The sequence below is a fragment of the Dendrobates tinctorius genome, unplaced genomic scaffold, assembly GCF_039654945.1.
Source record: "Dendrobates tinctorius isolate UK_male_01 unplaced genomic scaffold, ASM3965494v1 ptg000152l, whole genome shotgun sequence".
NCBI classification, from domain to species: domain Eukaryota; kingdom Metazoa; phylum Chordata; class Amphibia; order Anura; family Dendrobatidae; genus Dendrobates; species Dendrobates tinctorius.
This window is the reverse complement of record NW_027361819.1, coordinates 1,064,227-1,089,734: the sequence shown is the minus strand read 5'-3', so window position 1 is coordinate 1,089,734 and position 25,508 is coordinate 1,064,227. Positions and strand designations below refer to the sequence as shown.

The 25,508-nt window shown below is 47.8% G+C and overlaps 1 protein-coding gene across 8 annotated transcripts in view; it reads left to right on the top strand.

Annotated features, from left to right (window-relative positions):
- Positions 1-25,304, top strand: part of LOC141050667 (NFATC2-interacting protein-like) — a 39,839-nt gene extending 14,535 nt beyond the window's left edge. For 4 of the 8 annotated variants that reach the window (XM_073547266.1, XM_073547263.1, XM_073547265.1 and 1 more), the window contains 8 exons: positions 2,277-2,396; positions 2,931-3,018; positions 21,050-21,161; positions 21,241-21,324; positions 21,410-21,563; positions 21,854-21,998; positions 22,423-22,538; positions 24,730-25,304. In XM_073547266.1, the coding sequence (XP_073403367.1) occupies positions 2,277-2,396; positions 2,931-3,018; positions 21,050-21,161; positions 21,241-21,324; positions 21,410-21,563; positions 21,854-21,998; positions 22,423-22,538; positions 24,730-24,885 (975 nt within the window). In that variant the 3' untranslated portion in view covers positions 24,886-25,304. Of the gene's footprint in view, positions 1-2,273; positions 2,397-2,930; positions 3,019-21,049; positions 21,162-21,240; positions 21,325-21,409; positions 21,564-21,853; positions 21,999-22,422; positions 22,539-24,729 lie in introns of all 8 variants that reach the window. The other 4 variants (XM_073547261.1, XM_073547262.1, XM_073547264.1 and 1 more) reach the window with 1 other exon arrangement.
- Positions 25,305-25,508: the final 204 nt, after the last annotated feature.

The following is a 25,508-nucleotide window of genomic DNA, read 5'->3' as shown; positions in this document are numbered from 1 at the left end:
TACTAGTCCGGAGCTGCAGTCTCTGCTGCCATAGCCCCTGAGCAGTATTGTCCCCTACTAGTCCGGAGCTGCAGTCTCTGCTGTCATAGCCCCTGAGCAGTATTGTCCCCTACTAGTCTGGAGCTGCAGTCTCTGCTGCCATAGCCCCTGAGCAGTATTGTCCCCTACTAGTCTGGAGCTGCAGTCTCTGCTGTCATAGCCCCTGAGCAGTATTGTCCCCTACTAGTCCGGAGCTGGAGTCTCTGCTGCCATAGCCCCTGAGCAGTATTGTCCCCTACTAGTCTGGAGCTGCAGTCTCTGCTGTCATAGCCCCTGAGCAGTATTGTCCCCTACTAGTCTGGAGCTGCAGTCTCTGCTGTCATAGCCCCTGAGCAGTATTGTCCCCTACTAGTCTGGAGCTGCAGTCTCTGCTGCCATAGCCCCTGAGCAGTATTGTCCCCTACTAGTCTGGAGCTGCAGTCTCTGCTGTCATAGCCCCTGAGCAGTATTGTCCCCTACTAGTCTGGAGCTGCAGTCTCTGCTGCCATAGCCCCTGAGCAGTATTGTCCCCTGGAGCTGCAGTCTCTGCTGCCATAGCCCCTGAGCAGTATTGTCCCCTGGAGCTGCAGTCTCTGCTGCCATAGCCCCTGAGCAGTATTGTCCCCTGGAGCTGCAGTCTCTGCTGCCATAGCCCCTGAGCAGTATTGTCCCCTGGAGCTGCAGTCTCTGCTGCCATAGTCCCTGAGCAGTATTGTCCCCTGGAGCTGCAGTCTCTGCTGCCATAGCCCCTGAGCAGTATTGTGCCCTGGAGCTGCAGTCTCTGCTGCCATAGTCCCTGAGCAGTATTGTCCCCTGGAGCTGCAGTCTCTGCTGCCATAGCCCCTGAGCAGTATTGTCCCCTGGAGCTGCAGTCTCTGCTGCCATAGCCCCTGAGCAGTATTGTCCCCTACTAGTCCGGAGCTGCAGTCTCTGCTGCCATAGTCCCTGAGCAGTATTGTCCCCTGGAGCTGCAGTCTCTGCTGCCATAGCCCCTGAGCAGTATTGTGCCCTGGAGCTGCAGTCTCTGCTGCCATAGTCCCTGAGCAGTATTGTCCCCTGGAGCTGCAGTCTCTGCTGCCATAGTCCCTGAGCAGTATTGTCCCCTGGAGCTGCAGTCTCTGCTGCCATAGTCCCTGAGCAGTATTGTCCCCTGGAGCTGCAGTCTCTGCTGCCATAGCCCCTGAGCAGTATTGTCCCCTGGAGCTGCAGTCTCTGCTGCCATAGTCCCTGAGCAGTATTGTCCCCTGGAGCTGCAGTCTCTGCTGCCATAGCCCCTGAGCAGTATTGTCCCCTGGAGCTGCAGTCTCTGCTGCCATAGCCCCTGAGCAGTATTGTCCCCTACTAGTCCGGAGCTGCAGTCTCTGCTGCCATAGCCCCTGAGCAGTATTGTCCCCTACTAGTCTGGAGCTGCAGTCTCTGCTGTCATAGCCCCTGAGCAGTATTGTCCCCTACTGGTCTGGAGCTGGAGTCTCTGCTGCCATAGCCCCTGAGCAGTATTGTCCCCTACTAGTCCGGAGCTGCAGTCTCTGCTGCCATAGCCCCTGAGCAGTATTGTCCCCTACTAGTCTGGAGCTGCAGTCTCTGCTGCCATAGCCCCTGAGCAGTATTGTCCCCTGGAGCTGCAGTCTCTGCTGCCATAGTCCCTGAGCAGTATTGTCCCCTGGAGCTGCAGTCTCTGCTGCCATAGCCCCTGAGCAGTATTGTCCCCTACTAGTCCGGAGCTGCAGTCTCTGCTGCCATAGCCCCTGAGCAGTGCGATTCTGAGCCTGGATTATAGGTAATCTTGTTATGATGGCTGCACCTGTCCTGTGCTCCTGGTGTCCATATATAAAATGCAGATGCCAATTACCCCAAGTGTTTGTGTCTTCCAGGATGTCAGCCCTGGATGTCCTCTCCTGAGTTGCAGTGTAATTGTTCAGTTTGGGTACCCGGCATATAATCTCCATTGGTGCATGTGCCGTGTGCCATCAGCTCTGGCACAGAGGAGGACACTGGGAACGCGGTAACGGGTATAAATCCCGGCTATGTCAGCAGCTGCCAGTGTTCATTGCTTACACCCCACCATGGCCGGGGCCACGAGCAGGTGCATTACTGTGGTTTTAGGCCTCTATTTTGTGTGTTTAGTATAAGAGCCTGCCTGGATTACAGGAATTTGACTGACTTGTGGTCTCTGGATGGGTGGGCTGCGGGCATAGGTCGGGGGTAACCAACAAATATGGCATGTTTTATGGAGTAACGGTCTTTTCTTCATTCAGCAGAGAGATGACGATGGCCACAGCAGCGACAGTGACGTAGCGATAATAGTGCCACGGAGAGCGAAACGGCGCCGGATCCTGCAGGGGACCGTGCCAGTCACGGCTACCGTGTACTCCAACAAGGTAGGATCAATATGGACGGCCCCGTACCTTCCCCACCGTGTAATGATGGTGTAAAGACTCAGGACGGCACAGGTTATCACAGGTGGGCTCTTGGTGAAGCCACCGGTCTGACATATTAGGGGGGTTTTTGGTGCCCTTCATCGCAGGGTTCATGGTGGAGGTGACGTTGCGCTCACGCATACCTGCATATCGTGTCCTAGCGGTGGTGAGACCACAACCCTCATCAGCACCACTCTCCATGAGCGATGGTAACAAAAACGCCCTTAGATACCACTATTGACCTCAGCATATAAATGAATTGACAGGAAAGGACCGATCGCCCTCACCCCACCCCGAAATATGGTAAAAGCCGAAGACCATGTTATTAAAGGGGCTTTTCACCAGGTAAACCCAGCTGTTCAGTGTAGCAGCAGTCTGACTGCGGTAGCCAAAGGCAGCACTTTCTGGAAAGCCCCTTTAAAAGGCAGTGGTGCTTTCGGAGGCGACTTTCCTTCATGGATCACATTGTATTCTCCCTTTTTTTTTTTTTTTCAGGTGAACAGCTCTCTGACGCTGATACCGGATAACCTCAACACTCTTGCCCATATGGAAAAGGAGCTTCAGAAAAAGCAAGGTTGTGAAGGTGAGACCCCCACATGCTGAGTGGTGTGTGTGGTAAGGAAGGGGGCAATAATGGAAACACCCCACCTCGCCCTCCTGCCAGGTAGTAATGGATACGGACTCTACAGTGGTAGGGTTAGTGGAGGGCTCCCTTATCAGACTACCCTGCAGCAAGACCACCATTGATGGCGTCTTAAGCCTTAAATGAGGTGCAGTTTGAGGATGAGGACCTATTCTTTGCTTCTCAAGTACAAAAGTCTGATAAAGTATGTGTCAGAGAAACTGAAGCCACAAGAGGTAAAAATGAAATGTGCTTGGCCGTCCTCTTATCTCTACTAGAGATGGAAATGCACGAACAGTAACGTTCGTAGTCCGTACCGAACACCGTTCAGGCATGGACACCGAACACAGACTTCACCTGGAAGTCCTTGTTACTGTTTGGGTTTGGCCCCCCGAACACCGGGCGTTTCTTGTGCTGTCATGTGCATGACTGCACGACATGACCGGTCAGACAGCCGTGGTTTCTACGCTGTTAAATGACACCTATCCATTACTAATCCTATAGTTACATGGTAAATGAAGACGCAGCCAGAATAATCTTAGCTAATATATAAAGCTCAAGTGTATGTGTGTCTGGGATTGGCATCTGCACCGTCGCAGCTACAGCCACAAAATTTGGCACAGTCACACGTCTGGACCCCAAGAGCGTCCTAAGCTATGTTGTCAGGCGAAACTTTAACCCCGCGCGTTCCAATTCACCAAATAATTTTGCCCCGATCTACATAATGGGGGGGAAAAAGTGTATCAAGCCCCGCCCCTCATTATGATGTCATAATGCTTGACTATGGGATGGAGGATATGTATGACTGGTATATGGGCACTGGACTATGGGATCGTGGATATGTATGATGGGTATATGGGACGGGACTATGGGATGGAGGATGTGTGATGGGTATATGGGCACGGGACTATGGGATGGAGGATGTGTGATGGGTATATGGGCACGGGACTATGGGATGGAGGATATGTGTGATGGGTATATGGGCACTGGACTATGGGATGGAGGATATGTATGATGGGTATATGGGCATGAGACTATGGGATGGAGGATGTGTGATGGGTATATGGGCACGGGACTATGGGATGGAGGATGTGTGATGGGTATATGGGCACGGGACTATGGGGTGGAGGATGTATGATGGGTATATGGGCACGGGACTATGGGGTGGAGGATGTATGATGGGTATATGGGCACGGGACTATGGGATGGAGGATATGTATGATGGGTATATGGGCACTGGACTATGGGATGGAGGATATGTATGATGGGTATATGGGCATGAGACTATGGGATGGAGGATGTGTGATGGGTATATGGGCACGGGACTATGGGATGGAGGATGTGTATGATGGGTATATGAGCACGGGACTATGGGGTGGAGGATGTATGATGGGTATATGGGCACGGGACTATGGGATGGAGGATATGTGTGATGGGTATATGGGCACTGGACTATGGGATGGAGGATATGTATGATGGGTATATGGGCATGAGACTATGGGATGGAGGATGTGTGATGGGTATATGGGCACGGGACTATGGGATGGAGGATGTGTGATGGGTATATGGGCACGGGACTATGGGATGGAGGATGTGTGATGGGTATATGGGCATGGGACTATGGGATGGAGGATGTGTGATGGGAATATGGGCACGGGACTATGGGATGGAGGATATGTGTGATGGGAATATGGGCACGGGACTATGGGATGGAGGATATGTATGATGGGTATATGGGCACTGGACTATGGGATGGAGGATATGTATGATGGGTATATGGGCATGGGACTATGGGATGGAGTATATGTATGATGGGTATATGGGATGGAGAATATGTATGACGGGTATATGGGCACGGGACTATGGGATGGAGGATATGTATGATGGGTATATGGGCATGGGACTATGGGATGGAGGATATGTATGATGGGACTATGGGATGGAGGATATGTATGATGGGTATATGGGCACTGGACTATGGGATGGAGGATATGTATGATGGGTATATGGGCATGGGACTATGGGATGGAGGATATGTATGATGGGACTATGGGATGGAGGATATGTATGATGGGTATATGGGCATGGGACTAAGGGATCGTGGATAGGTATGATTGGTATATGAGCACGGGACTATGGGGTGGAGGATGTATGATGGGTATATGGACACGGGACTATGGGATGGAGGATATGTATGATGGGTATATGGGATGGAGAATATGTATGACGGGTATATGGGCACGGGACTAAAGCCCCCATTACACACTGCGATATCGCTAGCAATATCGCTGTAAAGTCACCGATTTTGTGACGTTACAGCGATATTGCTAGCGATATCACTTCATGTGATACTTACCTCCGACCGGCTCCCCCGCTGGTTATCGCTGATCGCGCAAGAAGCTGCCGGATCATTTCTCGTCGGCCACTTCCTGCGGCGCTTCCTGTGGAGAGACGAGCGACGCGTGGAGCCGGGCGGGAGGATGCAGGATCGCCGCGTCTGACAGGTAAGTAGCGATCCTCGTCCCCTGCGATGTCGCTAGTGAGATCTGCCTGAGTGGCAGCTCACTAGCGACCACCTAGCGATTCACCAGCGATCCTGACCACGTCATTTTGCTGGTCGGGATCGCTGGTGAGTCGCTAGGTGTAACGGTACCCTAAGGGATTGTGGATAGGTATGATGGGTATATGGGCACGGGACTATGGGATGGAGGATAACTATAATTTGCTATAACTAACCACAGTTAGTTACTATGCCCGGGCAGCGCCGGGCTCTTCAGCTAGTTTGAAATAAAACAAAGCACATTGGTGAATAAGCTGCTGCGAGAGCAGCATCAGTGAGCCGCGGTGACATCATCAAGGTTACTGCCGGTCACTGAGGCTGCGTTCCCAGCCAGGCTGAACTGTGGTGACCTGAAGTGGGATCCCCGCTAGCACAGTGAGATTAAGTTTCACGGTGCAATGGCGAGTTCACCAGGAGAAATTTCTCTCCTTAGAATACCGGCCCCCAGCTGTTTGCTTTGGCTTGGCTGTTTGTCAAAAATGGGGGTGACCCCCGCCACAGCATTTTTTTTAAAATTAAAAATAAAAGCAGCGTGGGGACCTCTCGATTCTTGATAACCAGCTCTGCTGTGACAGCTGAGAGTTGCTGCCCATAGCGGTCAGTCTTGCATGGCTGGTTATCAAAAATACAGGGGAACCCACGTCCTTCTAGTGTTCAGGAGGCAACTGATGAATACTCCCATCACCCAGTGTCAGCTCTCGCTGTTATTAGCAGCAGGCGTAGGCTGATGGGAGCACTATTCCCATCAGCTGACACCAGTGACTGGAGGTAAACTGTTTATTATTATTTTTTTTTTTTTTTTTTTTTACATTTGATCAGAGCTGTGAGCTCACGTCATTTGACAGCGTGGGAACTGCAGCTATCTGACCGGTCATGCCGTGCTGTCATACACTTGACAGTGTGAGAAACACCTGGTGTTCGGGTACTGTTCTGGTATCCAAACACAAACTTTTTTTTTTTTTTTCTTTTTTTATTTAATTAAAAGTAATTTTTATTGAAATTTTCAACACAAAGGAAAAACAAATAAGAAAACCCGCAATAGAGGTACATACACCTCTAACCCCACTCTCCCCTTAATTATCCCTGTTACTCCTCTCCAGAACGCTTCAACATTTGGACATGACCATAGCATGTGCAGTAGGGTGGCTGTGTTTATTCGACACCTTAGACAAAGAGGATCGGGCCTAACTCGAATATCGAACAAAAACTTGGGAGTGCGATAAACTCGATGGATTACATATAAATGTGACAGACGATAGGCTTCTCCCAGCGAGAGTCCGGGAACTCTTTCTAATATTTCTGACCATAAATTGTCCTCAGTAGGACCGGTATCTCGCTCCCACCTCTCCTTCGCACGCACAGGATGATTCAGAAGCACCAAATGCGGCATGTCCCAATATAAATGAGAAATCATCCCAGCTGCTCCTGAGGATTTTTCAGTACGCTGTATAATCTTATTCTGTTGCATGGGTTTTCCTGCAATGAGGCTTTGTTTGGTACATGTGTGTAAGTTGTAAATACTTGTAAAATTCTGGATCCCAAATTCCACACGCAAATAGAATTAGAGATTTTACTTATCTCCCTCCAATATATGTTCAAATCTACGTATCCCTCTTCAGGCCCAGCTCCCAAAACACTCCAAGTGGCTGAGATTAGAAAGAGAAGGGGTATTCCATATAGAAGTATATTGAGACACCCCATGGAGTTTGTGTATTAACAGCAGAGTAGGGAATCCATGTGTTTTTGTGCCAAACCCCCCCCCCCCCCCCCGAGTCTAATACCTCGTAGAGACTATCCGAGTCAAAGTATTGTTGCAAAAGTTGACGCTGAGCTCCCCAGGATCATCCCAACCGCGTATGTGTTGTAGCTGTGCTGCCGTGTAGTAAACCCATGGGTTATGGACAGCCAAACCCCCCCATTGCTTTTTTCTCTTTGTAAAAGTTCCAACCTGATCTATGGAGGTCCTTTACCCCATACTAGCTCTCTAAATAGTGAAGACTCTCTGCGGGATCCATTGTGGTGAATTGTCTAGTGTGTGTGTGTGTGTGTATATATATATATATATATATATATATATATATATATATATATATATATATAATATTAGTGTAATTGAGGCATCCAGATCATTTTGACTAGGTTAGTCTGTCCCACCACCGATAAAGGCAAACGTAGCCAGATATCTTAAGCTTAAACTTAGAAAGAATGGGGAGGAGATTGAGGCTCTCATAATCACTGACCCGCGGGGTAATCTGTACCCCCAAATATTTAAATTGAGACCACCCGTAGGCCTGAAAAATTATAATTATATGTATTAGCCGTATTCTCCACCGGTAGGAGTGCTGATTTGCCCCAATTGATCCTCAACGCAGAATATTGCCCAAATTCCTGAATCGCCCTCATGGCCTCTGGCAGCGCATGAGATGCATTAGCCAGAAAAAGCAATGTGTCGTCGGCATATAAGGCAAACTTTTCCTCTAGTCCTCCTCGTTGAAACCCCGTTATTTGTGGATTAGATCTAATCATTGCTGCCGTGGGTTCAGGGGCCATAGTGAATAACAATGGAGACAGGGGACATCCCTGTTGGGTACCCCTGCCCAAGTGAAATGGAGGAGTGAGACGGCCATTAAGTAATTCTTGCTTTAGGGGAGCAATATAGGAGCTTTACCCAAGAGATAAATGAGTCCCCCCAGCCCAAATTTATGTAGTACAGCCCAAAGAAACTCCCATTCAATAGAATCCAAGGCCTTGGCTGCATCAAGAGAGCAAACTACTCTATCTCCTGAGTTGTCGGCCGGTAATTGTAGATTAAGATACAATCGTGGAATATTTACCGCTGTTGATCTGGAGGGCATAAATCCAGATTGATCTGTATGGATTAAGGCCCCGTCACACTATGCGATATCACTAGCGATATTGCTTAAGCGGCACTGATTTTGTGACGCAGCAGCGATATTGCTAGCGATATCGCTAAGTGTGATACCTCCGACCGCTCCCCCGCTGGCTATCGCTGATCGCGCGAGAACGTCCTGGGCCGTTTCTCGTCCGCGGCTTCCTGCTGGCGCCAACGAGCGACGCGTGGAGCTGGGCGGGAGGACGTCTTCATCGCCATGTCTGACAGGTAAGTAACGACCCCCAACCCCTGCTATGTCGCTGGTGAGATCTGCCTGTGTGGCAGCTCACTAGCGACCACTTAGCGATGCACCAGCGATCCTGACCGGGTCGTATCGTGGTCGGGATTGCTGGTGCATCGCTAAGTGTGACGGTACCCTTAGGGAAGATATCACTCTGTTCAGTCTGGTGGCTAATACTTTGGCAATAATTTTAACATCTGTAGGCAAGAGAGATGTCTGTAAGAATCAGGCAATAAAGGATCGGATAACTACAACTAGAGCCTCCTGCATTGATGGGGGTAGAGAGCCAGTCCCGGCCGCCCCCTGAAAGGTCTTAAGGCGCTGGGGAAGTAAAACATCTCCAAAATTTTTATAAATTTCCGCAGGTATGCCATCTGAACCCGGTGATTTATTATTGGGCATAGAGGCAACCGCGTCTTGTAATTCTTCCAACTGTAGTGGGCTATTTAAGTAAATCCTATCCGTGTCTGAAAGTGTGGGCAATGAAATGCTCTTTAACCCCTTCACCCCCCAAGGGTGGTTTGCACGTTCATGACCGGGCCAATTTTTACAATTCTGACCACTGTCCCTTTATGAGGTCATAACTCTGGAACGCTTCCATGGATCCCGGTGATTCTGACATTGTTTTCTCGTGACATATTGTACTTCATGTTAGTGGTAAAATTTCATTCAAATAACTTGCGTTTATTTGTGAGAAAAACGGAAATTTGGCGAAAATTTTTAAAATTTCGCAATTTTCCAACTTTGAATTTTTATGCCCTTAAATCACAGAGATACGGCACACAAAAAACTTGATAACTAACATTTCCCACATGTTTACTTTACATCAGCACAATTTTGGAACCAAAATTTTTTTTTGTTAGGAAGTTATAAGGGTTAAAAGTTAACCAGTGATTTCTCATTTTTACAACACCATTTTATTTTTAGGACCACATCACATTTGAAGCCACTTTGAGGGGTCTATATGATAGAAAATACCCAAAAGTGACACCATTCTAAAAACTGCATCCCTTAAGGTGCTCAAAACCACATTCAAGAAGTTTATTAACCCATTAGGTGCGTCACAGGAATTTTTTTGAATATTTAAAAAATAAATGAACATCTAACTTTTTTTCACCAAAAAATACTTCAGGTTCAATTTTTTTTATTTTACCAAGGGTAACAGGAGAAATTGGACTGCAAAAGTTATTGTACAATTTGTCCTGAGTACGCTGATACCTGATATGTGGGGGGAACGACTGTTTCGGCACATGGCAGAGCTCAGAATGGAAGGAGCGCCGTTTGACTTTTTCAATGCAAAATTGGCTGGAATTCAGATCGGACGCCATGTCACGTTTGGAGAGTCCCTGATGTACCTAAACAGTGGAAACCCCCTACAAGTGACCCCATTTTGGAAACTAGACCCCCCCAAGGAACTTATCTAGATATGTGGTGAGAACTTTGAACCCACAAGGGCTTTACAGAAGTTTATAACGTACAGCGGTACATTTAAAAAATCATATTTTTTCCACAAAAATGATCTTTTCACCCCAATTTTTATTTTCCCAAGGGTAACAGCACCCTAAAAGTTATTGTGCAATTTGTCCTGAGTACGCTGATACCCCACATGTGTGGGTAAACCACTATTTGGGCGCATGGCAGAGCTCGGAAGGGAAGCAGCGCCATTTGACGTTTTTGGCTGGAATTGAGATCGGACACCATGTCGCGATTGGAAAACCCCTGATGTACCAAAACAGTGGAAACCCCCCACAAATGACACCATTTTGAAAACTAGACCCCCTAAGGAACTTATCTAGATGTGTGGTGAGCACTTTGAACCCCCAAAGGCTTCACAGAAGTTTATAATGCCCGGGCATGAAAATAAAAAAAAATCGTATTTTTTCCACCAACATGATCAATTAGTCCCCAATTTTTTTATTTTCCCAAGGGTAACAGGAGAAATTGAACCCCAAAAGTTGTCCAATTTGTCCTGAGTACGCTGACGCCCCATATGTGGGAGAAAACTACTGTATGGACACACGTTGGGGCTCGGAAGGGAAGTAGTGACGTTTTGGAATGCAGACTTTGAGGGAATGTTCTGCGGATGTCATGTTGCCTTTGGAGAGCCCCTAATGTACCTAAACAGTGGAAACCCCCCACAAATGACCCCATTTTGGAAATGAGACCCCCTAAGGAACTTATCTAGATGTGTGGTGAGCACTTTGAACCCACAAGTGCTTCACAGAAGCTTATAACGCTCGGACGTGAAAATAAAAAAAATCATTTTTTTTCCACAAAAATGATATTTTTGCCCCCAATTTTTTATTTTCCTAAGGGTAACAGGAGAAATTGGACCCCAAAAATTGTTTTGCAATTTGACCTGAGTAGGCTGGTACCCTACATGTGGGGGTAAAACACTGTTTGGGCGCATGGCAGAGCTTGGAAGGGAAGGAGCACCATTTGACTTTTTTAACTCAGAATTGGCTGGAATTGAGATCAGACGCCATGTTGCATTTGGAGAGCCCCTGATGTGCCCAAACAGTGGAAACCCCCCAATTATAACTCCAACCCGAACCCCAACACACCCCTAACCCTAATCTCAGCCCTAGCCCTAACCCTAGCCCTAACCGAAAAATGGAAATAAATACTTTTTTTTAATTTTATTATTTTTCCCTAACTAAGGGGGTGATAACGGGGGGTTTGATTTACTATTTATGGCGGTTTTTATTTTTGGCAGCTGTCACACGCTAAAAGACGCTTTTTATTGTAAAAATAGTTTTTGCATCACCACATATTGAGAGCTATAATTTTTCCATATTTTGACCCACCGAGTCATGTGAGGTCTTATTTTTTGCGGGACGAGTTGACGTTTTTATTGGTACCATTTTCGGGCACGTGACTTTTTTTGATCGCTTTTTATTCCGATTTTTGGGAAGCAGAATGAACAAAAACCAGCGTTTCATGAATTTCTTTTGGGGGGGTGCGTTTACACCGTTCCGCGTGCGGTAAAATTGATAAAGCCGTTTTATTCTTCGGGTCAGTACGGTTACAGCGATACCTCATTTAGGTCGTTTTTTTGTTTTGTCGGTTTTATGCAATGAAAACTATTTTATATAAAAAATAATTATTTTACCCTTCGTCACGACAGCACCCACTGGAGGTATCGGATCCGCCCCATTTGGAACAGGAAACCCTACAGGAAAGATAAAAGGGGCGGTCCGCCTTTCCTTCTCAGTTTTGGTTTCCTGTTCCAAACGGAGCCACGATCCTTCAGGAAACTTACCCGGGCCATGCACACCGCCTGCGCAGTCTCCATGTGAACGGCAGGGGCTGCGGTCCGGAGGCAGCGTCGGGGGAGACTCCGTTAGACGGCTCCCCCCTCGTCTGGTGTACGGAGGGTGATGAATGGGTCCGGGGTGGGCCGCCCGGTCTCACCCAGGAGCGTGCCGGGTGGCACCAGGGCTCCGCCGCTGCTAGTGGTAAGTGCGCCAGTGGCGAGAAGAAGGGAGCAGCGGTGGCGGTGACATAGGAAGCGCGGGCCGCATGTACAAGCGGGGGAGCGGTAGCCGGCCGGCGCAGAGGCTCCTGACCCCCGGAAGTAATGGTTGAACTTCCGGGGCAGGATGGCTGAGAGCGCGACGGCGCATGCGCGGTGATCCCGGGGAGGAGGAGCGACTTCCGGGGGCAGACACAGGAGTGAAAAAAAAAAAAAAAAAAAAGACCGAAGCAATCTATTTAAACAGCGCCGCAGCTGAGCGGTGGTGAGCCATGTCGTCCCCAACGGAAGCGCACGCTCCAGCAGGAGACTCTGCGGGGGGCAGCTCCACCAGGGACCGCAACGCTAGGACAGACACCGGTCGCAGGAGCGAGACGGCAGAGTCAAGACCTAGGACGGGATCTCAGCCATCCGATCCGGTAATAAGGCTTCACTGGGTGAGTGTGCAAAGTATATACTCTACCTATTAAGCTGACCTCCTACCCCTCCCCCGCCCCCCCCCCCCCCTCGGTCTCCCTTTCTAGACAAAGAAAAAAGACAAATCTAAGCATAAGGAATGCGCATTATGTTCGGAACCTCTCCCTGACTCCTCCCCCATGAAGCTCTGCAAGCAGTGCACCAGAGAGACTAGGCAGGGGTCCGAAATGTCGTCAGAAGACATCCGGGCCATAATCAGGGAGGAAATACAGGCTATCAACCGCGCCAGTACTCCCTCAGACTAGGAGCAAGAAGCAGATGACCCTTAGCTCAGAGTCAGAGGAAGAACAGGGGTTAATCTCCGACTCCTCACTCACATCCTCGTCATCGTCATCAGACTTGGAGGGATGGTCATGTTTTCCCCTGGATAGTGTGGATAACCTGGTCAAATCGGTGAGGAGCACTATGGGGTATGAGGAACCAAGGGGTGCCCAAACCGCACAAGACATAATGTTTGCGGGGTTGGCAGAGAAGAAAAGGAGAGCGTTCCCAGTGATACCGGCAGTTAAGGCCCTAATATAAAGGGAGTGGGAAAAACATGATCAGAGAAGTTTTCTCCCATCAGCTTCTAAAAGAAAATATCCATTTAGCGATGACGAGCTATTAAAATGGACCAAGGTGCCAAAGGTTGATGCCGTTGTAGCCTCTGCCTCTAAACAATCTACCATTCCGGTAGAGGACGCAGGCTTATTGGCAGACCCGCTAGATCGTAAGGCAGAGTCAGCATTAAAAAGGTCTTTGGAATCTACTACGGGTATATTTAAACCAGCAGTAGCCAGCACGTGCACCGCCAGATCTATGCTTGTATGGTTGGACCAATTGGATCAACAAATCGAGCAGAAGGCGTTGAGAGAAAAACTACGGGCCGCTATTCCATTAATCAGAGGGGCAGCAGCCTTTATGGCCGATGCTTCGGCGGATACTCTGCGGTTGGCAGCAAGATCGGCAGCTCTTGTGAACAACGCCAGGCGGGCATTGTGGATGAAGAGCTGGAAGGGGGACGCGCAATCAAAATCTAAGATTTGTGCAACCCCGTGTGAGGGTGAGTTTCTCTTCGGGAAAGCCCTGGATGACATACTCGCCAAAGCAAAGGAGAGGAAGAAGGCGTTCCCTGACTCTTCTATTCCTTTCTATAGGAAAACCTTTAGAAGACGACCGTTTGGAAGAAGGAGACAAACGGATAGGTCAAATAGATAGCCCACGAAGGAAGAAAAGCAAAAGGGTAGCATGTTCAAGGGTTCAGCATTCTGGAGAGAAAATAAAAATTAAAAAATCAGACCCACCAGTAGGGGGTAGATTAAAATTTTTTTATTCAAAATGGGAACAAATAACTTCGAGCCCATGGATCTTAGGTATAATTAAAGAGGGAATGAAGATAGAATTCCTTCAAACCCCTTATGATTTCTTTTTCATAACCCGCCTTAACTCCATAGTTCAACAAAAGGCCCTCGAAGAAGAAATTCGGAGCCTATTATCCAAGGGGGTCTTAGTGGAGGTCCCAGTGGGACAGGAAAGTAGAGGTTTCTACTCTCCTTTATTTTTAATTTCTAAACCAGATGGCACGTTTAGAACAATTATTAATTTAAGGAAGCTTAATACGTTTATAAAAAATTATAAGTTTAAGATGGAATCAATCAGATCCACCATAAAGCTTCTCTTTCCAAACTGTGTAATGGCGGGAATTGACTTAAAAGATGCTTATTATCATATTCCTATCCATGATAGATACCAAAAATACCTAAGGGTCGCAGTGATGTTCGAAGGCAGGATCCATCATTTTCAGTATACAGCCATGCCTTTCGGTCTCTCTACAGCGCCAAGAATCTTCACCAAGGTGATGGCCTATCTTCGCCAAAAAGACACTCTAATTGTACCTTACCTAGACAACTTCCTAATAATCGGGAACTCGGTCACCCAATGTACCAAGCGTGTGGCTGACGCAATCTCATCTTTGCAGGATCTAGGCTGGATCATCTATATACAGAAGTCCAGACTCGTTCCGCAATCCCTCCAGATGTTTTTGGGGTTCCAATTGAACTCCATAACCCAGAGATGTCTACTTCCTCAGGTAAAGATTGCACTCACAAAAGGAAAAGTAGAGGCAGCCATAGATACACCACGCATGTCTCTAAGAGAAGCGATGTCGCTATTGGGGTCGCTAAATTCCTGTCCCCCAGCAGTCCGGTGGGCCCATTATCATGTCCGCACACTTCAACACCAGATCCTCCAAGAGGACAGGCGACATGGTGGTCACCTCGAGAGCAAGATAACCTTAACTCAGGAGGTCTTGGCTTCTCTAGAGTGGTGGCTAGAGGATGACCATCTATCCTCCGGAGTCCCATGGGTCATAGTACCATCTTGTATCCTAACCACCGATGCTAGCCCCCATGGCTGGGGAGCCCATATGGGGAATAGCTTTTGTCAAGGAAGGTGGAATAGAGATGAACTGGGCTACTCGTCTAATTTAAAAGAGCTGACAGCGGTATACTATGCTCTACACCATTTTCTTCCACAGCTCCAACAGAAGCATGTCAGGATCTTGTCGGACAACACCACTACAGTGGCCTACATAAACAGACAGGGAGGTACACGATCAGAAACTGATGTCTTCTGCGGCAAGAATCTTAAACTTAGCCGAAAGCTATTTGTTGTCCCTCTCGGCACTTCATATCAGAGGAGAGAACAACCAAGAGGCGGACTTTTTACGCCGACACACGCTTCGGCAAGGCGAGTGGAGCCTCAGCCGCCGGATCTTCAAGGACATAGTAGCCTTATGGGGACCGCCTCAAGTGGATCTCTTTGCCACGAGGGAGAACAGACAGATAAAAACATTTGCTTCCCTGTCTCCGTCAGATCACCCAGACATACTGGATGCCCTCCAAGCCTCACGGAAGTTCAAGCTGGCATACGCCTTCCCTCCGTTGATTCTCCTGCCACAGGTGATTCGGAAGATCAGAGAGGACAAGGCGAGAGTAATCTTGATAGCACCATTCTGGCCAAAGAGACCGTGGTTCTCATGGCTATGAATTATGTCAGTGACAGATCCTTGGGTCCTCCCTTCGATTCCCAACCTACTCTCCCAAGGCCATTTCTTCCACCCCCAAGTGGACAGCTTACACTTGACGGCGCAGAATTTGAAAGGCAGCTACTAAGATCAAGAGGTTTTTCTGAAACACTGATTGCTACGCTCCTGCAGAGCAGGAAGCAGTCCACGACCCAGATTTATACTAGAATATGGAAGAAGTTCCTACAGTTTCATATAGCACCCCATACAGCAGAAGTCCCGATAGTTCCTATTTTAGAATTCCTACAAAGAGGAAAGGACTTGGGTCTGGCAGTAAACACACTGAAAGTGCAGGTGTCTGCATTAGGGGCACTGTACGGCCATAATATAGCAGGAAATAAGTGGATATCACGATTCATTACAGCCTGCGAACGAACAACTCCAGTCCACATACCTACAATCCCCGCATGGGACTTAAATCTGGTCTTAGACGCCCTGACGGAGGAACCATTTGAGCCGATAGACACTATATCCCTCAAATACTTGTCACTCAAGACTGCCCTCTTGATAGCACTGACATCTGCTAGGAGAGTGGGTGATATCCAGGCCCTATCCATAGATCCACCCTTTTTTCAAGTATACAAAGATAGATTAATATTAAAGCCAGACCCCTTGTACCTGCCTAAGGTATCAACAAAATACCATAGATCTCAAGAGATACTCCTCCCAACCTTCTTTGAAGATCCCTCCACTCCAGAGGAGCAGAAATTCCACACTTTGGACGTCAGAAGAACTGTCTTAAAGTATATTGAGAGGTCTAGAAGCTGGAGGCAGTGTAGGGCTCTGTTCGTTTCTTTTCAGGGCCATAAAAAAGGGTACAGAGTCACGAAGAGCACCATTTCCCGATGGATCAGGGATGCCATTCGTTTATCCTACTCCGCAAAAAATGAAAATCCTCCGGAAGGCATCAGAGCGCATTCCACTAGAGCAATGGCGACCTCCTGGGCCAAGAGGGGAGACATTCCAATTGAAACCATATGTAAGGCGGCAATTTGGTCATCCCCTTCTACCTTCTATAACCACTATAGACTTGACCTTTCATCTACTTCTGACCTAAGCTTTGGCAGGACGGTCCTTGGCACGGTGGTCCCACCCAGGTGATGGTCTCTGGAATCTCTCCAGTGGGTGCTGTCGTGGCGAAGGGTAAAAAGCCGGATTACTTACCGGTAATGCTCTTTTAATGAGTCCACGACAGCACCCGCTCACTTCCCTCCCTGCTAAAGATATCGATAATAACGTATATCTGCTAAAGATGGATAAGTAAAATTTAGATATACAAAAACATTGCCTAATCCTTGGTGGTCCTCCTGGTACTCTGAAATGCAAAACTGAGGAGGAAAGGCGGACCGCCCCTTTTATCTTCCCTGTAGGGTTTCCTGTTCCAAATGGGGCGGATCCGATACCTCCAGTGGGTGCTGTCGTGGACTCATTAAAAGAGCATTACCGGTAAGTAATCCGGCTTTTTTGCATCGCTTTATTCTGCGAGCTATAACTTTTTTTATTTTTTCGCTGATGATGCTGTGTGGCGGCTCGTTTTTTGCGGGACAAGATGACGTTTTCAGCGGTACCATGGATATTTATATGCGTCTTTTTGATCGCGCGTTATTACACTTTTTGTTTGGCGGTATGATAATAAATTATTATTTTTTGCTTCGTTTTTTATTATTTTTTAAGGGGTTCGCTAAAGGGGTTAACTATTGGGACAGTTTTATAGGGCGGGTCATTACGGACGCGGCGATACCTAATATGTGTACTTTTATTATTTTTTTTTTTTTTTTTTTATTTCCAAAAAATGGATTTATTTGGGGGAATATTTTATTTTTATTTTTTTCTAATTTATTTGGCTATTTTTATTTTTACACTTTTTTTTAATTTTTTTTTTTTTTAACTTTATTAAATAGTCCCAGGTGGGACATCACTGTCCTGTGACAGATCGCTGATCTGTCACATCACAGATCACTGTGACAGATCAGCAATCTGTCACAGGCAGTGCAGAAGGCTTCCTCATGCCTGCGCTTTGCAGGCACTGAGGAAGCCAGCTCCCTGCAGGCCCCCGAAGGCCCCCGTCGCCATCTTGGATTCGGGGGCCTGCAGGAAAGGAGCCCCCCGCAGCAGCGCTGCACATTGTGCTGCCGTGGGGGGCTCAGGGAAGCACCGAGGGAGCTCCCTCCTTGCCGATGCTTCCCTTTAACCCCCGGTACACCGCGATCATGTTTGATCGTGGTGTGCAAGGGGTCAACGTGTCGGGGGCGGTCCGTGACCGCCCCTGACACATAGTGCCGGGTGTCAGCTGTGATAATCAGCTGACACCCGGCCGCGATCAGCGGCGCTCACCACGTGGGCGCCGCTGATCGCGGTAGACGTACTATCCCGTCCATGGGCATAGGGGCCCGGGTCCCATGGACGGGATAGTATGTCGGATGTCAGAAAGGGGTTAATGTGAGAGTCGTACGCCTTTTGTGCCTCCTTCCACTCCAGCAAGTCTCGTGATTCCCCTGTAGATATGTATTTATGCTCCGTCGCCTGGACGCGTTCCCTAAGAAATACTCCAAACTGATTAGACTTAGTCTTGGACCTGCTGACCCCCTTAATTAAAGTCCTTCTCAAACAGGCTTTCATAGCATCCCATATCATTTTAAGCGATACCTGACCAGTACCATTTTCTCGAAAATGTTTGAGGGCAAGCGAGATGTCTCCAATCTGTAACCAGAATGGGTTGAACGACCACAAATTATGAGAGAGACTCAAACCCGGTAGGTTATTGCTAGTTAGTATGGGAGAGTGATCAGATCGTACTCGGGGTAAGTATGCAATTTTGTCCATCATGTGCAATATTTCTTCCGAACCCAGGACCAGGTCTATAAAGTATTACACATTTTAGAATAGCACGACAACTGCTTAGACTTAGGCTAAGTGCACACGTACCGGAACTCTCGCGGAAATTACCGCGAGAATTCCGGAATTCCATTCCGCGGGAAAATTGCATTTTAAATTCCCGCGATTTTCCCGCGGAAAAAATAGCATTTTGCAAGCGTATTTAGCTTGCAAAATGCTAGCGTTTTCCAAGCGATCTGTAGCATCGCTTGGAGAACTGATTGACAGGTTGGTCACACTCATCAGTGTTTGACAAGTGTGACCAACTTTTTACTACTGAGGCCGCCTATACGGCATCAATAGTAAAAGATAGAATGTAAAAAAAAAAAAAAAAAAAAAAAAAATGGTGTTATTCTTACCTTCCGACGTCCCGCGCATCCGTTCCCAGTAATCCTTTGTGAAAATGCCCGCGATGACGTCCGTTCTCGCGGGATCACAATGTCTCGCGGTAATTCGCGATGACGTCGCGCGAATGACCGCGAGACTTCGCGATCCCGCGAGAACGGACGTCATCGCGGGCATTTTCGCAAAGGATTACTGGGACCGGGAGCGTGGAGAGAGGCGGGAATGCTGCGCGGGACGTCGTAAGGTAAGAATAACAATATTTTTTATTTTAAATTCTATTTTTTACAGGGATATGGTACCCAAAGCCCGGAGGACAGTCTCCTCTCCTCCGGACCGTGGGTACCATCCGCAATTGTTCTGCTTACTTTCCGCATGGTGTGCACAGCCACATGCGGGAAATAAGCGGAACAATGCATTCCTATGGGTGCGGGATCGCCGCGATTCCGCAAATTAATGAGCATGCTGCGTTTTTTACCGCGAAGCGATTCCACAGCATTAGCACAGCATTGCGGAATCCCATAGGAATGCATGGGATGCTTATTTTTCGCGGCAAAATCGCCGCGGAAACGCGAAAAAAAACGCCACGTGTGAACTCAGCCTTAGGATAGTTAATTCTCCATAGATCTAACAATGAGAGCTCTGCCACCATCTCCCCGAATCTAGAAATAGGGTGATGTTGTAGGCTTGCATCCGCATTGTGCTTATCCAGGTATGGGTGAATAATATTATTGAAATTCCCCCCATGCACATCACCGGAACCCCAGGAGTTTTACCAATAATACCGGATATTATATTCAGGACAGTATTGTTGAAAGGGGGGGGGGGGAATATATACTATTATCAATAACAATTCCGTATTAAAAACTTTACAGTGAATACATATCTATCGTCTCGGTCTATTGTAGGTGCAATCAATATAAAAGGGATAGACCTATGGACTAAAATACTGACTTCTCTAGAATAACCCGAATATGTTGCGTGATGCCCATAGCTCATCCATGCACGGGTCAGGGATGATATTTTATCCAAGCTGCCGCTCTGAGCCTAGCCAGATACGGCATGGAGTATGAAACCTGGAGGTCCCTCAGGCGCCTCTTCACAGCTGTAAATTGACCTCTCCTTTTGGATATTTCAACGGAAGTAATCAGGAAAAAATGATATTCTGTGGCCATCTACCATTATAGAATGTTTATTTCTGGCCGCCCTCAGGATGGCATCCCGATCTTTTGTAGTGGAGTAATTTCATTAAAAGTGGCCTTGGGGGAGCTCCTGGCGGAAGGGGTCTGGTAGGAACCCTATGGGCTGGTTCCACAGTATAAAGTGGGGACAGGACCTCAGCACCAAAAATTTAGTGAATCCATTTCTCAAAAAGAATTCAGTCGGATTAGTTCCTTCTGTTTTCTCTGGCACTCCAATGACTCTTACATTTTTTTTTTTTTCTTCTTAACCTGTTTTCCAGGTCCTCTGCCTTGTTAAACAGAGCTGACAGCTGCTGCTCATGTCAACTTGCGATATCTGTGGCGTTTTATCTTCAAGGTTACTAATCCTCTCTTCTGAAGCTGCCATGCAATCATTAACTTTCTAGAGTCCCTGCCTCATGCCAGAGATTTCCTCTTTAATTTGACCTATTTGAGTACTGATGGATGCCGTGGCCGTGCCATGATTTACAGCCGTTAGGATGTCCTTTAGTGTAGGCTCTGTACTCTGCTGGAATGTGGCTGAGATTGCAGGATTGCCCCCCCCAATTCTCCCTAATGGCATCTTGGGAGTTAATCTGTGTGGACTCGGATATCTCCTGCAGCTGTTTGTATGGAAGCTCCTCTCTGATCCCCTGGCATACTCGGCCAGCTTCTCCGCTGCATGTATGGCTGCCACCCTCCCTGTTTGAGTTTCCAGCACTACCTCGATCGCTTGTGGTGCGATACATACTTTAACATCAATGATGCGCACCACATGGACCAGCGTTGAAGGGAGAGGCGAGAATCGGTGTAACCCAAATTTAGAAAAATTCCACTTCTGTGATTTTGATCACCATATTACAAATATCATCTGTTCCTTAATAGATCTGGAGAGTGAAGTCCCTGTTGAGCCGCCGCAGGTACATCTAGCGACTACCACATACGACGTGTCTGATCCCGATGAAGAACAGAATGACAAGACCACCCCATGTGACAGGTAAGAATTGGTGCCTATGTCCTAACACCACCCCCATCCTCCAGACCCTCCATCATGACATGCATCGCTTCATCTTTAGGGTACGGGACTCCTCGCCGTCTCCGCCCCCCACCCCAAAAACCCCAGTGAGGACAAGGAAAAAGAGAATGAACCAGAAAATCAGGTACTGTCCTTGATGGGTTCATGTGGGACCTGACGACTCTGCGGGACTTCTATAGCTTTTTTTTTTCTGTGGCTTCTCTTTCCAGGAAGATGGAAGAGCGTCTCCAGGATCTGGGCACTGTCCTGTCGCCAGTGCGGAACTCTGACAACGATGTGATCGTGCTGGGGAGCAGTCCGCCGCCAGAAATTATCATAAAAGTACGCCGCAGGGGGAAAATCTTCAGGATAAACATCCGACCTGTGAGTAAAGGAGACCTCTGGGGTGAATGCTACATGTCCTCTGCTGGGAGGGACGTACGTGGGTAAGTGCCATAATAGTAGTATTAGGGGGGAGTTATTGTGAAGTCCGCCCCTTATCCATCTTCCTAACCGATCACGCTGAACTTGCGGCATTGTGGTTGCTGCCATGCTCATTTTTGCTCCTTATGACTGCTTAGAAAGTTGTGCCCATCCTGGAATTGGGGGCAGGGATCCCTCATGGGTTGGGTACTGAGGGTCCTAAAGATCTCAACATACCTTTTTGTCTTCAGACAGACACCCTAGAGAAGTTGGTGGAGTCTGTGGCCTCACGACTGGAGGTTGCGTCTTCACAGATTTTACTACTTCGCGGGGATGAAGAACTTGATATTAAGGAGACGCCGCAGTCTCTGAATCTCACAGTAGCTGATATAATAGGTAAGGTCAAAGCTTATTGGATGTAAGAAGGCAAAAGATAATGGTGACTTGGCCTCACATAAGTCTGTCTGCAGTCACCACTAGGAGGAACTCCCTGTATTTAGATACAGGTTAAGATCCTGTCTGCAGCCACCACTAGGGGGCGCTCCCTGTATACAGAGATACATAAGATCCTGTATGCAGTCACCACTAGGGGGCGCTCCCTGTATACAGAGATACATAAGATCCTGTATGCAGTCACCACTAGGGGGAGCTCCCTGTATACAGAGATACACAAGATCCTGTCTGCAGCCACCACTAGGGGGAGCTCCCTGTATGATTTACACACCCCTTTCATTGATGGTTCAGTCTTCCATAACCCTGGTGGGGTGTAGACAGTGTCACATCCTGATCTATTATGTTTTCTGATGTTCCCTCCCTCCAGATTGTGTGGTACATTCATCATCCAGGGATCCAGGATCTGATGGTCAATGTGATGAGATCTGTCTGAAGGTCCAGGGGAAGGACAAGCAGTCCCACCTCAGCGTCACAATTGGGATGGTGAGAGAATTTGTACTGGGTCATTACTATGGAGGCAGTGCTGTGCAGACTGATCGTCCAATCGGCCATCTTGGTCCTCCTATGAAGCCAAGCTCCAGGCTTCGCAGGACCATATTGGTTACACTACATACCGCAGTATTGCAGTGTGATAAGCGATCAGGTGATCATGGGCTCAAGTTGCTAAACGGAGCTTAAAAATAGAATATAATCAAAACTACAACTCGCCATACGTCAAGCCCCACAACTATAGGGACGGGAGGAAAAACAAAATGACCTATGGAGGTAAGGGGTTAACTGAAGGTTTAAGTGATCCGGAAAAGTTTGGATCAAGATCTGTCTGTGTTTTTTTTTTTTTTGGATGAATTAAAAGCTCTTAAATGGACCCACAAACTGCTTAAAAGGGAGTTCTGCTTTTAATAGCTTCCAAATTTTGGGAATTTTACAATAGTCAGACACCCCAAAATCCAGCCTCCCCGCTCCAGCACTGCTGGCGGCCTCTGCTCGGCTGTAAGTAATGACATCATCACCCGCAGTCACCTGACTGGATGCCACCGATTGGCTGAGCACGGTCACCTGTGGGCCGGGGCTTCCTGTAACTACAGTTGTAACCAAAAGTTTTGAAACTGCCAAATTTTAGTTTTCACACTTTACTGCTTCAGTGTTTTAGCTCTTACCTCATTAACCATAGAAATATGAATTATCAGTTATAAACATTCCATAATTCCTGACAAATCCATGAAGTTCCTGTGACTCCTCAATATTCCCCGCGCTGCCCCTTATTCTCCAGGCTTCTGCTCTTCGTCCCGGCACTGGAGACCGGCTTCTGGGCAGATCCTAACTGATGGCTGCCCGTTATGGTCTAGTCAGTGGTCACAATTTCAGGGCTTTTCCTTGTCACTTTTTGAAGGTTGTCCACAGGTTCTCCATGGGACTGAGATCTGAGGAGTTTCCTGGTCATGGACCCAAAATGTCAATGTTTTGTTCCCTGAGCCAACTAGTTCTCACTTTTGCCCTGTGACATGGTCTCCATCATGCTGGAAAAGTTGCCACCGTAGGAGGTTTAGATCCCATGCTTTATTCATGGCAGGGTTCTGGGGCAAAACTGCGAGAGAGCACCCTCCATGGATGAGAAGCCCCCACACATGAAGCGTCTGAGGAGGCTTTACTGTTGTCAGACACAGGACTCATGGCAGCGTCGCGTTATCTTCTCCAAACAATCATTCTTCCAGATCCCAAACAGTGAGAGGGGCTTCATCTTCTGCAGTCCAATTCCTGTGCTTCCTGCAAAGTTATCTTCTCTGATGAAGCCCCTCCAGACTGTTGAGACATGTGGAAGTATTATTGTCCGGAGAAGAGATGGAGAGTGCTATCATTGCTCCTGTGTCTGCCAGCAGTAAAGCCTCCTGAGACCCTTTACTTCAGGTCCAAGGAGGGCGCTCACCCACAATTTTGTCTAAGGTCACTGCGATGAATAAAGAACTGGGTCTAAACGTCCTCCAGGAGCAACTTCTCCCGTCATCCATGAACAATGTGGTAATGAATTTTTTTTTCCCCTATGGTGAAGACCATGTCAAAAGTGATAACCAAGTGGCTCGGGGAACAAAGCACTGACCTTTTAGTCCATAACCATAATACCCAGATCTCATTCACATGGAGAACCTGTGAACAATCTTCAAAGCGGCAAACAAAAACCCAAGACATTGTGATTTACCTGAGTTTTAAGAGAAAAAAGTACTGCCATCAGTCAGGATCTGCCCAGAGAATGGTATCCAGCCACTGGAGCAAAGGGCTGAAGTCTGGAGACATGAGCGGCAGAGCTGGGAACATTAAGGCGTCACAGAAACTTCATGCAATAAGTGTGAAGACTTCAGAAATGCCGATAATCGTCCGTCAGAAATGATAGAAGCAACCAACTAAAAGAGGCAAAATCACTAGAGGGGTAAAATGTAAAAAACATAATTGGACTCGCAACACTTGGTCACCACTGTAGGTGCTGCAGCTGCTGATGACTGCAGCATCGAAGGGTGTAAGTGACCGGGCTCAGAGCCATCTCTGGTCCCTGTTCCAGCCCGGCCATTTACATTAACCGCAACCAAATATTTCCGGGAATCTGTCTTTAGGACTTTCCTGGCTGAGTATCTAACGTGATGGCTGATTTGTTCTCTCACTGACCCTCCTTCTTCCTCTACAGACCGAGCCGTTCCAGACCCTCATGGATCAGTATAAAGCTGCCATGGGCCTCTCCAACAACGTCTGCTTCATGTTCGAAGGGCAGAAACTAAATGGCAGGAACACAGCCCAGGAGCTCGGCCTGGAAAGCGAGGACATCATAGAAGCGTGGGCGTGAGCACGCCGAGACATAAATCCGCAATACTCACATAGAGTCCGAAATTATGGCCTGAGAGGTAACGGTGGAGTCAAGATGGCTGCCCCCCTAGCCGGACAGGTCCTCTTATTAGTTACCTAAATCTGACACTACCGCCTTTGGTTATATGGATGAACTTCTCCTGAGCCTCCGACCCAGGATCTTCACTTCTCCAGTGACCCCCTAATAACTGGAACTTTTCCTTTTTGTTTTTAGGACCCTCCTTGCTTATAAGGACACTGTGGGTTAATACTGCCGGCAGTAGGGGGTTGGAGGGTTAAGTCACAAGTGCAGAAATTAATTATTTTTGCTACTGCCTCTCATATGTAACTTAATTAAATCCTTTAAAATGTCACTTTTTGTAGAAAATAAAGAACCAGGCCTGGAGCTGGTCAATGCTGGTGCTGGGCTGCGAGTATCTGTGCAGTGTAGGTGGTAGAGAACCAATGGGGGAGCTCCCTGTATACATAAATGCATGATAAGATTTTGTCTGCAGCCACCACTAGGGGGAGCTCCCTGTATATAGATGCATGATAAGATCCAGTCTGCAGCCACCACTAGGAGGAGCTCCCTGTATACAGAGATACATAAGATCCTGTCTGCAG